The sequence below is a fragment of the Zymoseptoria tritici genome, chromosome 8, assembly GCF_000219625.1.
Source record: "Zymoseptoria tritici IPO323 chromosome 8, whole genome shotgun sequence".
NCBI classification, from domain to species: domain Eukaryota; kingdom Fungi; phylum Ascomycota; class Dothideomycetes; order Mycosphaerellales; family Mycosphaerellaceae; genus Zymoseptoria; species Zymoseptoria tritici.
The window spans coordinates 1,281,348-1,294,024 of NC_018211.1; the positions used below are offsets into that span (position 1 = coordinate 1,281,348).

General features: G+C 53.3%; 6 protein-coding genes across 6 annotated transcripts; 5 read left to right on the plus strand and 1 right to left on the minus strand.

The window, feature by feature from the left end:
* Positions 1–361: 361 nt before the first annotated feature.
* Positions 362–1,470, plus strand: MYCGRDRAFT_74836 (uncharacterized protein; the record flags this gene model as incomplete). Its single annotated transcript, XM_003850008.1, has 3 exons — positions 362–408; positions 463–756; positions 810–1,470. 3 exons carry the CDS (start codon positions 362–364, stop codon positions 1,468–1,470), a joined length of 1,002 nt encoding a protein of 333 aa, XP_003850056.1.
* An 811-nt stretch (positions 1,471–2,281) lies between these two features.
* On the plus strand, positions 2,282–4,670 carry MYCGRDRAFT_95210 (uncharacterized protein; the record flags this gene model as incomplete). Its single annotated transcript, XM_003850009.1, has 6 exons — positions 2,282–2,426; positions 2,486–2,699; positions 2,821–2,918; positions 3,356–3,754; positions 4,169–4,563; positions 4,620–4,670. 6 exons carry the CDS (start codon positions 2,282–2,284, stop codon positions 4,668–4,670), a joined length of 1,302 nt encoding a protein of 433 aa, XP_003850057.1.
* Positions 4,671–5,501: 831 nt separating this feature from the next.
* MYCGRDRAFT_95211 (uncharacterized protein) lies at positions 5,502–5,876 on the plus strand (the record flags this gene model as incomplete). The annotated part of the gene is made up of 1 exon (XM_003850010.1): positions 5,502–5,876. The coding sequence occupies one exon, from the start codon at positions 5,502–5,504 to the stop codon at positions 5,874–5,876; it is 375 nt and encodes a 124-aa protein (XP_003850058.1).
* Positions 5,877–6,675: 799 nt separating this feature from the next.
* On the plus strand, positions 6,676–8,355 carry MYCGRDRAFT_110490 (uncharacterized protein; the record flags this gene model as incomplete). The annotated part of the gene is made up of 1 exon (XM_003850011.1): positions 6,676–8,355. The coding sequence occupies one exon, from the start codon at positions 6,958–6,960 to the stop codon at positions 8,353–8,355; it is 1,398 nt and encodes a 465-aa protein (XP_003850059.1).
* Positions 8,356–9,255: 900 nt separating this feature from the next.
* MYCGRDRAFT_74837 (Ca2+/calmodulin-dependent protein kinase) lies at positions 9,256–11,234 on the minus strand (the record flags this gene model as incomplete). Its single annotated transcript, XM_003850307.1, has 3 exons — positions 9,256–10,047; positions 10,095–10,907; positions 10,980–11,234. Coding segments are annotated over 3 exons (1,860 nt in total), but the record flags the coding sequence as incomplete, so codon positions are not given.
* A 658-nt stretch (positions 11,235–11,892) lies between these two features.
* Positions 11,893–12,479, plus strand: MYCGRDRAFT_47014 (uncharacterized protein; the record flags this gene model as incomplete). Its single annotated transcript, XM_003850012.1, has 2 exons — positions 11,893–11,929; positions 11,989–12,479. 2 exons carry the CDS (start codon positions 11,893–11,895, stop codon positions 12,477–12,479), a joined length of 528 nt encoding a protein of 175 aa, XP_003850060.1.
* Between the last annotated feature and the right edge of the window lie 198 nt (positions 12,480–12,677).

Genomic DNA, 12,677 nt, shown 5'->3' on the forward strand with positions numbered 1-12,677 from the left:
AAAGTCGTAGGAGGAATGTGGCGGGCGATGTTGTAAAGATCCGGAGATGTTTGTGCAGGCTGCAGCTCGGACGGTGGAGGATGGAAGATTTTGATCGCTCGCAAGGATTTCGTAATTGATTCACTTGTCGTGTCGTTTGCACGTGGAGATGCTTCCAGCGATGTCACTTTACATATTCACTTCGGAGAGAAGCTCATAGCAGTTCGTGGTTGCCAGACAGAGGGATGCAGCCTGAGGCACGTGCAGCAGTGACGTCTCGCGGGGCCGTGAAGCTCTCGACTTCTTGAAACTTGGAGTCGTGTCAAGGTGAACACCACTACACTTACACTCCACAAGTCCTGCTATTCGACACCTCGTCATCATGTCCGCCGCAAAGATCGAGAAAGTCCTTGCACGGCAAAGAACAAAGTGCGTTCATCGTCTGACGTTTCTCAAGGTCTCCAGCTGATCGCGTCCACCTAGAATCGAGGAAGGCGAGTTCTACGAAGCCCATCAACAACTCCGGACGATCGCGAATCGATATGTCAAGGCTAGCGACTGGCCAGCAGCCGTGGATCTTCTTTCCTCTGGTGCCTCGATGTTGCTCAAAGCTGGACAAGGTGGCTCTGGAGCAGACCTCTGCATATATCTCATGGAAGTCTATCAGAAGGGGGAGCTGAAGGCGGATGTTGCGAACAAAGCGCGGATACTGGGACTACTGAAGGCTTTCCCACCTAACGAGCCTGCGAAGAAGAAGTTTGTTGGCAGTATCGTTGAGTGAGTCCGGGGAGCACAACCATGACCAGTCAACACCTGCTAATATTCGGCAGATGGTCTAGCAAATGCAGCGAGTTCCCAGCAGGTGACCCGGAGCTACACCACGTGATTGGAACACTCTTCGCGGAGGAAGGCGAGCCTTACGATGCGGAACGACATCTTACCTTGGGGACATCCGATTCGGCCTCTGTCTTTGCAGACATGGAATATGAGTGGTACTCCTCAGACGAACCCTCCACCGCATCACACTACGTCGCCCGTGCTGTCTTTCCTTACCTCCTCATCGGGAACACTCGCGGTGCGAACAAGGCTCTCCTACTCTTCACGAGCAAACTCTCTTCCGCACATCCTGGCCTAGGCGTACAGAGCATATCTTCGCCATCCTCCGACATCAGAATTTACCCATCTCTTCCTCTCCTAAACTTCCTCGGACTTCTACTATTAGCGATACAACGCGGTAGCGCCGACCTTTTCAAACAACTGAAGACCCACTACGCCGCGCACTTGAAGGAGGTTGCCTGGGATGAAACTTTGGCACAGATTGGAGAGATGTACTTTGCCATCAAGATTCCATCACAGAGTAATCCAATGTTTGATATGATGAGCAATATGCTTATGGGCGGGAACAATCCGTTTGCGGCGAAGAAGAAGGATCCTAAGACGATCGGAGCGGCGGCTCCGAAAGATGGACCGCCTGCTCCTGGGGTTGACTAAGCACTTCACAGTATCCTACATGAATGCAACAGCTTGTGTTGACCGTGAGGAGACTCTCACACATCTCAAACAGTCCAGCGATCGACAGCTACTCCCAAGTGCTGCCTACTCAAGTCGAGTCTGCGGTTCGTCTGATTGTATGCACGATCCAAGAAGCAGGAATCGATTGCATCGTTCGAGCAGATGCTGTGGTATGTTTCTATCATGCGCCTTGAATCGCGGTCTAAGAGCGATAACATGCGCTAGAGCGATGCTCTCACACAGAAAATGTGCCATGAGGAGTGCGCAGTTCTCAGAAACAGTCCGAGGACGCAGATACACATCGAACTTTCTCATAACGCGGCTGCTTTGAGCTCCTAATCAGCGTTGCAGTTCAGTCTCAGCAGCTTCACCTCAACAAGGCAGCCATCGTTCAGAGGTATGAGTCTCGATCGACGAATGAATAGAAATAAAAGCGTTGGTCAACGGAAAGTCCTCGCCTTTACCAATGGCTCTCGTTCTAAGACTTGTCAAAAGGAGTGCTAGGGCTGTGCTAGGCGCCGTCCCGCCAAAGATAGCAATCCTACGAACTCAAATTGAGAGATACTCCCGCATGAGGAAGCTGAGAAACGTGGGATGAAATCCTCCACATGCTCGCGATTCATGTTGACATTGATCGAGCAGGCAGCCGCTTTCGGTATCGAGCATATATGTTGAGCAGAGACAATGCGACACTCACATTTCATCACGCCAGGACCTCGGCGGCTTCACATTTCATACCTATCCAACATTTCCAAAGACTCCATCGATGGATCCACAACCCTCTGCCATCATGCAGCATGCCGAAGATGCGAGGCCAGCCCAAACTAAAGAGATCGCAGGATGGCGATTGGCGGTCATCTTCTTCTGCCTGTCGATTCTCTTGCTCCTCTCCTTGATGGACGAGACCATCGTCGCGACTGCTCTCGTGGCCATCAGTATGCTCTACAACTAGCATTCAGAAGCTGAACTCAGTCGTGCTAACCAGCTACGACAGGCATCGAATTTAACAACTTCCAAACCTCACTCTGGATCGTCCTGGGCTACACTCTCACCTACTTGGGCTTCGCAGTCTTGTCTTACCGTCTTGCCGATGTCTATGGCCGAAGGCTCGTCGTCCTCTTCGGAGCCTTCATATTTACGGCGTTCTCGTTCGGATCAGGCTTTCGCCCAGAGCATGAATCAGCTCATCGCATGCAGAACTTTGCAAGGTGTCGGGGGCTCGATCATGTACTCCATCACCATCATCTGTTTCCCGGAAATGTCGCCGGTTCGGTAAGGCATTGGAATCGCTTGTACTTGGTATCGAATCGCTCGACTGATCTTTGTCAGACTCCTACCGCTTGCAAGCTCGATCATCGGCATTGTTCTGGCCATATCTGGTGCCGTCGGTCCGGCATTGGGAGGAGTCATCACTTCTCACAGTTCCGGTGCGCCAAAACGACTGGCCACATTAAAGCCTATATATTTTGCACAAATTCCGCCACCTTCAGAGCCACCAAGACCCTCTCTTTTAAGAACACTGCTAAGAGCAGAATCTGCTTTAGCAGATGGATAGTGCGCTACCTTCACAACTCTTGCATAGTAGCTGTAATTCTATACGGTCATTAAAAATCCAACTGGTCATCCAGGGGTCCCCCAAAATCCGAAGTCGGTTTGTGGGAGTTGTGAGGGTCTTTTTTTGCTGGAGTTGTGTCGATATCTTTTTGCTTTTGGATGGATGCTATTGTGACGGAGGGGAGCTAGGCGTGATGGGAATGAATGAGTTCGGCGTTTGCGCGCGAAACTCCTTGAACGGCTGGAAAGGGGTGACTGGTAAGAGTCTTGCTCCGTCCTGCCCCGATACTCAATGCTGATGAAAGCTCAGGAGATGGATCCTGGATGAACCCTCCGGTTGCAGTCCCGACCATGCTGGTTCTCTACTTCATCTGGCCAGCCGATACCGAGCAGACTCGCGGAACAAATCTCATCCACGTGGAACTGTCGCAGGTTGACTTCGTTGGCGCTGCACCTCTGCTCCTCTTCACCACCGCCTTGACATTTGGGTGTCAGGAGGGTGGTAGTCGAGCCTACAGCTGGAGCTCACCCGTGATCGTCGCACTGCTAGCCATTTCTGGAATTTTGTTCGTTGCATTGCTCGCTTGGGCGTTTGCTCTCGATCGACTGACGTACTTCAAGGACACGGCTGAGATCCTGCCATGGCGGATTTTGACAGACCGTATATTACTGTCTGCGATCACGTATGACCCGTCAGCATGTCTCGATCGTTCGCGGCTAATGAGAAGCAGAACCACGCTCTTGACTGGTTTCACCGGGCTGCTCTTGGTCATACAGCTTCCTATCTACTTTCAAATTGTCAACGTCCTTTCCGCCGTCGAATCTGCTACGTACACCAGCAAATTGAAGTACCGGTCTCTTTACTGACAACCAGGCCAGGCCTACACCTCCTACCATCAGTAGTGTCCACTGCCATTGGAGCCGCAGTGGGAGGCCTCATATCGACGAAGAACAACTTCAACTTCCACACCCTCATCGTGGGAAACAGTCTACTGCTCGTCGGATGCGGCCTATTCTTCGTCACACCAATCAGCCTGCATGTGCCTCATCTGCTGTATGGAGCACAAGTTCTCGCTGGCTTTGGCGCCGGATTAACATTCTGCTGTACAACCATGGTCATCAGCCTCAACACAGAGTCGAGATCACGCCCTCGCACAAGGTCTTCTCGCCCAGGCCCGAGTCGTGGGAGGTACTCTCGGAGTCGCGACCAGCAGCGCCTTGTTCGCCAATCACATTGCTGACCTGACAGATATATCATCTACCGAGCAGATCAGCACTGTATCCCGGAATCCCAGCTTCATCAGTCAGGTTGACCTGACCCGCCAGGTAGCGGCGCGAGCAGTATTCGCATTGGCTTTTAACGAGGGACTGAGGATCTGCACTTACATTGCGGCCATATCGCTCGTCATATCCCTGCTTGTTTGGCAGAAGCACCCACCGACGATCCAGAAAAGGAAGAGTCAGGTCGAGGCCTCGATGCTGGAGGCGCCAGAGTCTACTGCGATTGGTTTGGAGCAGGTGGGTGGTGACAGCAAGATGTAACATCGAAATAGGATGATGCTGACTTTTCGCAGGTTCAAGGGGCTACGGACAAGACAACCTGTGCAGTGGGCAGAGCAACATAGCGACGTTCTCACACGATATCGAGTTTTCCGGGATCGAGACCATTCGCTGACAAATCGATTGTGGGAAGGCATAGCGACACGCGGGCGTTGCAGTCAGGTCCAAGGGCGTGTTGGTCAGCTCCATGGGCCATGGCGACAGGGTTCTGCCGGAAGGTTTATTGAAAGATGCTTATGCTGCTGCAGGCCACCTCCTGAGCTTCTTCGTACTCGAGCTTTTTTTCAAGCAGCATCACAAGCTTCATCCTCCGTCTCTTCATACTTCTGCAGGAAGCTGTACTCTGGGCGACTGCACACCACTTTGTCCATTTCGCCAATGGCGTGATTACAGCTTGACAATCCGGCGGTGCCACGAACCAAGTATGTAGGCTTGCATTGCCAGCATTGCCATGGATACAGCGTGTTGGCACATCGGACGGATCACGGTTTAATCCTTGTGAAAACGGCGTTGGCCTGATTACAAGGGCGCGGGCCAATAGTTCTAAGGCCTGAAATCAACCCTGGAGCCTGCAAGTACGCTCACCAGCGGTGATCCGTCCGATGCGCTCACACGCTGCACTTTCGCTCCAATAAAGCTTCTTCGGATGTGCGCAATACTTTGTGCGCGATTCCCTGTCTATGCTCTCCCGCGATTGCGCTCCTGACACCGAAGATGGCAGGCTGCTTCTAACATATAAACCAGCTGTAGTGCTACCACAAATTCGCCGCAACTTCCCTCGATTGCACAGTGATTTTCCCCTCGCCTCCATCTTTCGATCGACTCACACCTGCCTTTGTTGAGAACAAGTTTTCTCCCATCTCTCATCTCGAACACACCGCCAAACACCGACAAACATGCTCCGTCAACTCTTCATCATCGCATCACTCTGGCTTGGGGCCTACGGCGACAACAACTGTAACTCGGACTGCGTCTGCACTTACTCCAACAACGGCATCCAGTGCATCGCCCAGATCACCGGAATTCACAGGCATGATTGCAAAGGCTATTGCCACGACCGCGCCTGCGGCGGTGTCGACAACAACCGACAATCATGCCGCCTCTGGAACAACGGCTACTGCGACGATAATGGCGGAGCGTACACCAGGGGACGTGGCGGCTACTATGTCGGCTATTGCAACGAGAGAGCTGAGTACAACTCGTGCAATCACGACTGTCCTGGTCATGCGTCACCTGCGGAGCTGTTTGCACTTCCCGGACCCGCGGCTTGATGTCAGGGTGCTGAGGCCTTGGAATCATCCGACTTTCTGAGCCCGCGACACGCGCGCAAGGTACGTGAGCTCTTTGAGTCTCGTCTGCGGTCTTTTCAACCAAGCGTCTTGTGCTGATATGAATTCAGAAGGTATCGGGATCCGGGAATGCAGGAGATGGAAATGCAGAATGAGGGTGTCGAGAATGGGTTGAAATGGAATGGCTCGAGATCTTCGATGAACGGAGGAGAGGGCTGACCGCTCGGTCCCGGCTGTGACGATTGTACCGTCACGCATGCTTGAGTAGTTTCTGGATGATTATTTGGAGGTGTTTAGGAGGCTCTCGAGGAATCTCAACTTCTTCTCTCATTACCTTTGATGATTCGGTGAGCGCGAGGTATTGATGCCCCTCTCAGAGTGGACCCAATGGTGGACCCAATGGTTCTCACAGCCATCACGATGACCTGAGATGATCACATATGTATTGTGCGATCGAGTGAACGAGCATTTGGTACAAGCCTCGAAGATGGCGAAGATATGTGTCTGTACCTTAGCTCAAACCCTGACTCATCCAAGTGAAGCTTGAATCAACTTCGGCAAGATCATCCTTTCCTTCCTCGACATGATACCATGTATGCTACATATTTCGAGTAGCTATAGGTAGACAGCGGTCACGAAAGACGCCGATGCTCCCGGACTGCTGCGGCAAAGACGACCTTCTTCTCGACCACCCGACGGTACTCACGCCGTGACTCATTTGCTTGCTTGCCTTGCTTCGCACAACGCACCTCGAGCACTAAACAATGGCAGCTGATTGCCAGGCATTCTTCTCATGTTCGAGCAATAATCGACACAATCAAATCGAAGCTTACAGGTCAAGTTGCCTTGTCTTGAACAAGACTTCTTCCCGCAAGCATACTCCAGATTGTTCCCTCAAAGCAGAAAGCCACAAACTCAGGCCCGCGCTTTCTCTCCAGCAAACTGGTAAGGCAAGCAGAGGAGCGACCTTATAACCTTCATTCGACACATCGACAACTGCCACCATAACCTTGTTACTCTTTCACATCCCACTCACTTCCGAACTCACTCACTTTCCATCACAATGGGAGGCAGCACCTTCACCAAGGCTTCCGCCGATGGCGCGCCAACCCTCTACACTCCGCGCATGACTCCCAAAGTCTACGCTCAACTCAAATCGACTTGCATCGAGCGCCTTCAGGAAGTCCTCCCAGACCATCAAATCTCCGCTCTCATCGAGGCACCAGAGAAGAAAGACTACGGCGACCTCGACATCATCATCGCTCATGATGGTCCTGTCAACACCATGGAACTGGCCCGCCACGTCGGCGCTCACGGTCTGATCAAGCACAGCACCGGCGAGAACCAGAGCTTCAGCCTCGCGGTTCCTCAGGACATGGTCCGAAGCGTCGAGGACCGCGACCCGGTCATCTACCAGCATCGTCACAAGACCGACACCTCCATCACAGAGAACCATCCACCCGCTCCACTCAGCACCAAAGTCTACGCTCAGATTGACGTCCACATCGTCAACACTGCCGACTACGACTGGCACATCTTCTACTCTTCCTACGGTGATCTGAACATCCTGCTCGGCCACATCGTTCGTCAGCACGGCTTTTCGCTCACCGACAAGGGTCTCTTCCTCCGCCTCCCCGAGTACGATGCCGCCAAAGAGCTCGACGCGGAGCGTACAACTCCTCACCTCAACATCGAAGACACTCTGGGCAAGCTCTTCCTCTCCAACGATCCCGTCGAAGTCATGGACTTCCTCGGACTCGATCCAAGCCGCTACTACGACGGCTTCACCACGGTCAAAGACTTCTTCGACTGGCTCTCCATGTCCCGTCTCGTCGATTCCACGACCGTGGGTGGCCACTCCGACCAGCCATCCACCAAAACCAGCGCGAAACCCCGCTCCCTCAAACGTCCCCTCTTCACCAGCTTCCTCGACGACTATCTGCCAAAGAAGTTCAAGCACATTTCAACCGCAAACGGCACCAACTCAAAAGAAGTCGTCGCATGCGAGACCTGCAAACAGCCTGTTCCCTCTTCCATCCCGTCCCGCCCCGTCCTCCACCGCGAAGCAGTCGCCTCATTCGCCCGCAAATCCGCCTACACCGACCTGCACACCAAACTCATCCACACCATCTCCAACCAAGAAGCCGACCATTTCCTCAAACCCATCATCGCCAAATACAGCAATTCGACGGATCGGAAGAAGATTGGCGAGATCTTGCGGGCGATGCAGAGGTGGGTTGGCGTGGGCGAGTGCTGCGGGAAGATGAGCGTGTTGGAGGAGCCGCATGGGATTGGAGAGTCGCAGTTGGGACGGTTGGTGGATGGGAGTCGTAGGGAGGTGGTGTTGAGGGATGAGGCGGGGGTGGAGGTGTGGGTGAAGGAGCATTGGGATGAGGTGAAGGGGATTGAGAGGCAGAGGGTTAAGAGGGAGAGAGAGGGGAAGGAATTGAAGGAGGGATGATGTTGGAATGAGACATGTGGTGATGAGGAGGTGTGGTGCGATTTGATAATTTAGCGTTGCTGTTTTTTTGAAAATGATGAATGCTCTCCAAAATTGTTCTTGACAGTAGTGAGCAGCAGTCTACAATTGTGATGTGGCACGCCAATTCAATGTATTTTCCCAGTCACACTAGGTATGCAATATCCAAGAAGAGCCTTCCCAAACACCACGCTAAAACCCCCAATCCAAATTCAAGATGCACAACATGCTCAGCGACCAGCGCCGCAATTAATGCCCACCATTCCCTCGTATACACTACACATTCATTCTGAATCCAAAGTGAGTAAGTAATACAGTCCACCCTCTCCAAGGACATCTCCCGCAACTCAACTCAACTCAACTCGCCGACGAGGACGAAGTCGGAAGCTGCGGACTACTATTCCCTCTAACCTGCAACTTGGTCGCTCGATCATCCAATCGCTTCGCCACACCTTTCAGCACATCCCCGGCGGAGCTCCTCGCCATATCACGAAATCGTCGCGGATCACCGCCACCACTCTGTCCGGAACTCGACGTCGATGAGCCGTCCAGACCACTCACGGCATCCTCTTCCGGCAAAGGACTCCTCTGCGGTCGGGAGGTGGTGGAACTGCTACTCTCTTCCGCCTTGCGTTCCCTTGCCTTATCTCTCGCCTCTCGCACAAAGCTGGAGAATCCACTCCCTCCTCCTTCTGCAGGTGAGGGACGTTCCGATGAGGAAGGAGTATTGCCACCGCTCTCTTCAGCTCTACGTTCTCTCGCTTTGACTTTTGCTTCGCGGACGAAGTTGGCCACATGACCATTCTTCGCGCGAGCGTGCATGCGGCTAGCAGAGGTGCCGGCGAAGTCGATGGCGTGGTTGATGGAAGATGCCAGAACATTAGGATGACGACGGAGACGTTCGATGTGTTCGACTCGTCGGGTGAGGACGAGGTCTGCAGAGGCTTTTTCTTCCAGGATGCGACGCATTTCTTCTTGGTATGCTCGCTCGTAAATGTCTTCGTCGACGCCGGAGGGACTTTCGCTGATGATGGGGTGTTCATGGTTGGGCTCGTGGTAGGTGTCAGGATCTGATCCAATGTGGAGGAAAAGTCGGTCTTCGAGAGGATCGTGGGCTTGGCCTTTGGCGCGATCGCGATCGTCGAGTGGGAAGGTATTGGACTTATCGCGCATTAATGATGGATGCTCGGGGCTCGAGAGTGGAGTTTGTTGGTCTGACTGAGGGCGTGGAGTGGATGGAGAATCGAAACCGTCGGCGCGGTGAGGAGAGGAATGCGTCGTCGGTATTGACATAGGCGACTCTGCAGAAGCTCCATCCAGCGCCGGCGCCGCTGTGCCCGCATATGTCTCCTTGTGAACTCCCTCGACAGCCAACGCGGATTCGATCGGTTTCCGATCCTGGGCATCTGCACTCTTGGAAGTGGCATGGACCGAATCCGGTGGTCGTGTAAATCGGGACTCACGACCGAATATGCTCTCAAGAATCTCCGGACGCTTACGCCGGACGAGCTTCTTGAAGCGCTTCACTGCTTTCATGACAATCATCAAGTGCGACATGTTGCCTGTGATTGCATCGTCCATCTCGGCTTCTGTTGGAGGCTCAACCAGATTTGCGCAATTTTCCTCGGCGGATAGTAGCGGATCGGTGCCGCCTTTTGTGACCCACGGATGTACCTGGAACTGGTCAGTCTTGGTCTTGACTTGCATATGAGATATCTGACCCGCAGCTCGTCCATTGTGATCCGCTTATCGGGATTCTTTTCCAGTAACCTGTGCATCAAGTCTTCAAACTGCTTGTCCTGCTCGTTCTCGAGATCCACATCGTCGGCTTTGATACTCTCGTACAACTCCAGCATATTCGTCTGCTCGAAAGGTATTCGTCCGTATCGCAAGCAGTACAACGTGACACCCATACTCCAGATGTCAGCTGCCTTCCCACTCACGGCTCCATGTTTGACAACACACAGCTCCGGCGGCATGAAAGCAGGGCTTCCGGCCGACTTTGCCGTGTGCATATCTGATTCCTTCTCGAACATCTCACTGACACCAAAGTCGACAATCTTCAAGACATCATCGTGCGTGATGAGACAATTGTCAGGCTTGATGTCGCGGTGGATGATGCCCTGTGCGTGGAGGTACTCGATCCCGAGAATCATGTCTCGGAACCAACATCGACATGCTTCCTGCTCGTATGGATGAGCTCGCTCCTCGACGCTGACTTTCATGACCACACCCTTCTTGCACATTTCCAGCACCATGTACAGTGAGTCCTCCTGAGGATCGTCCAGCACTTCGATCAAGGATACCAGATTGTGATGATCGAGCTTCTTCATGATGGCAATCTCCTCTTTGATCAAGCTCAGTGAATTGTTGCTTTCGGTAGCCTTATCGCTCGAAGATTGCCGATGCAGGGGAGAGTTGAATCCGCCGACTCCTGCGGCCAGTTGTCCGGGTCGCCGTGCGTGTGCGGGCTTTCGTAATAAATTAGACTGCGCTCGTTTCCGGAGTCGAGACTTGGAGAACTCTTTGACGGCCTACGAGTCCAATGTATCAGCATAGCCCCAGCGTCACAGCTGACTCCAACTCCAGATGACGAATGGGCTCACAAATTCAGCTCCATATTGATCGACCGCCAGATGTACCGCTCCAAAACTCCCTCTGCCTATCTCTTGCTTGATGACATATTGATTGATCCGGTGTACGGCGCCTCCATCATCATCACTACTGCCATAATGTGACCTCGCATCCAACGTCTCTTTCACGCCTTTCGATCTCGAGGGTGCTCGTCGGTGATGTCGTAATGGGGATTGGTACGCCGGAGCGGATCTTTCAGATTTCGAGTGAGTCTTGCGGAACAGCATCTCACTGCGAGAGGGAGGTGAAGTACATACAAATGTCTGATAGGAAGCGAAGGCGGATGCTCGGCGGTCGGGGTCGGCAGATCGACCTCAATGCGTACGTTGTGGACGGGAAGAATGGTAGGGACCTCCTCGCGAGAACGCGACGCACGGTCGTCTGCAGACATGTGGTCGAGATTGTGAGGTGGACGGATGGGAATCCCCGGTCTGTCTGAAACCCTACCGTGGGCTGGGAAGGACCATAGTATTCGTTGTGAGAGAAATGGGTGATGCAATGCGGTGCGTGAGATTCGGACGTCGAGCCCTTGAGAGTACAGCAAGCGGATGCCCTTTCCAGGAGAAGTCACGGCGAATGGATTCCTTCTTCGCAGCAGTGAGATTGACACGGACACAGTCGTAGTTCTATTCCAAGGTGGGTCCTGTCCTGTGCTGCGGTGGAGAGACCGATCGGACTGAGTCCCGGAGGCTCGCTTGCACTTGTACTGGGCGAGATATATCCTCCATCTCTCCATCTACCACAACCATACCAACAACGACATGAGATAGTACCTCGATATATCAAGGCCGAAGACGATGCGACAGACCCGCTGCGAAGAAACGTGAGAACAGCAGATATCAAGCCTAGTCTTGTCACGCATAGGAGACATCCTCAACTCCAACCATGTCGCTATACTCCTTCTACATCTTCGACCGACACAGTAACAAAAACCCCACCATTCCTCCAAGAAAACCCACCAAACTAACACCACCCTCCCAGCCGAATGCATCTACTCCAAACGCTGGACCTCTCCACCCACCACCACCCCCATCCCCACAGAACCCAACAAACCCAGCAGCCAAGGCCTCCCCCCCTCCGCCGCAGCAACCGCCAAACTCGCCTCCAAAAACCAAGACGTCCAAAAACTCATCTTCGGCACCATCTTCTCTCTCCGCCGCATGGCCCGCCAACTCGGCGGTCCCTCCGATCAATTCCTCTCCTACCGTACGGGAGAGTACAAACTGCATTACTTCGAGACTCCGACCCAACTCAAACTCGTGCTGCTGACGGATACGCGGGTGGGCAATATGCGCACCGTGTTGCATCAGATTTGGGCCACACTGTATGTCGAGTATGTGGTCAAGTCGCCGCTCGCTCCCGTCGAGCATAAGGGTGGGGTCGGGGTGGGGAATGAATTGTTTGAGGGGGGGTTGGAGAGCTTTATGGTGAGTTTGTCTTGTGAACTTCTGTGGTTTGGGGAGTCGTGCTGATGAATATGTGAAGGCTTCGATATTTGCGCCGCCGCAATAGTCCAGACTTTTTAAGGAGGCTCCCGAGAGGCTGGGATGCGCCTGACCAAATCATCCTGCCTCTAGGTTCGAACGCCGGTGGCCCATCGCTTGCTCGGAGGTCTGTCTGAGCTCCTCTCGTGCTCAACGGGTCGAATCATATCGAAGGCTGGTATCTCA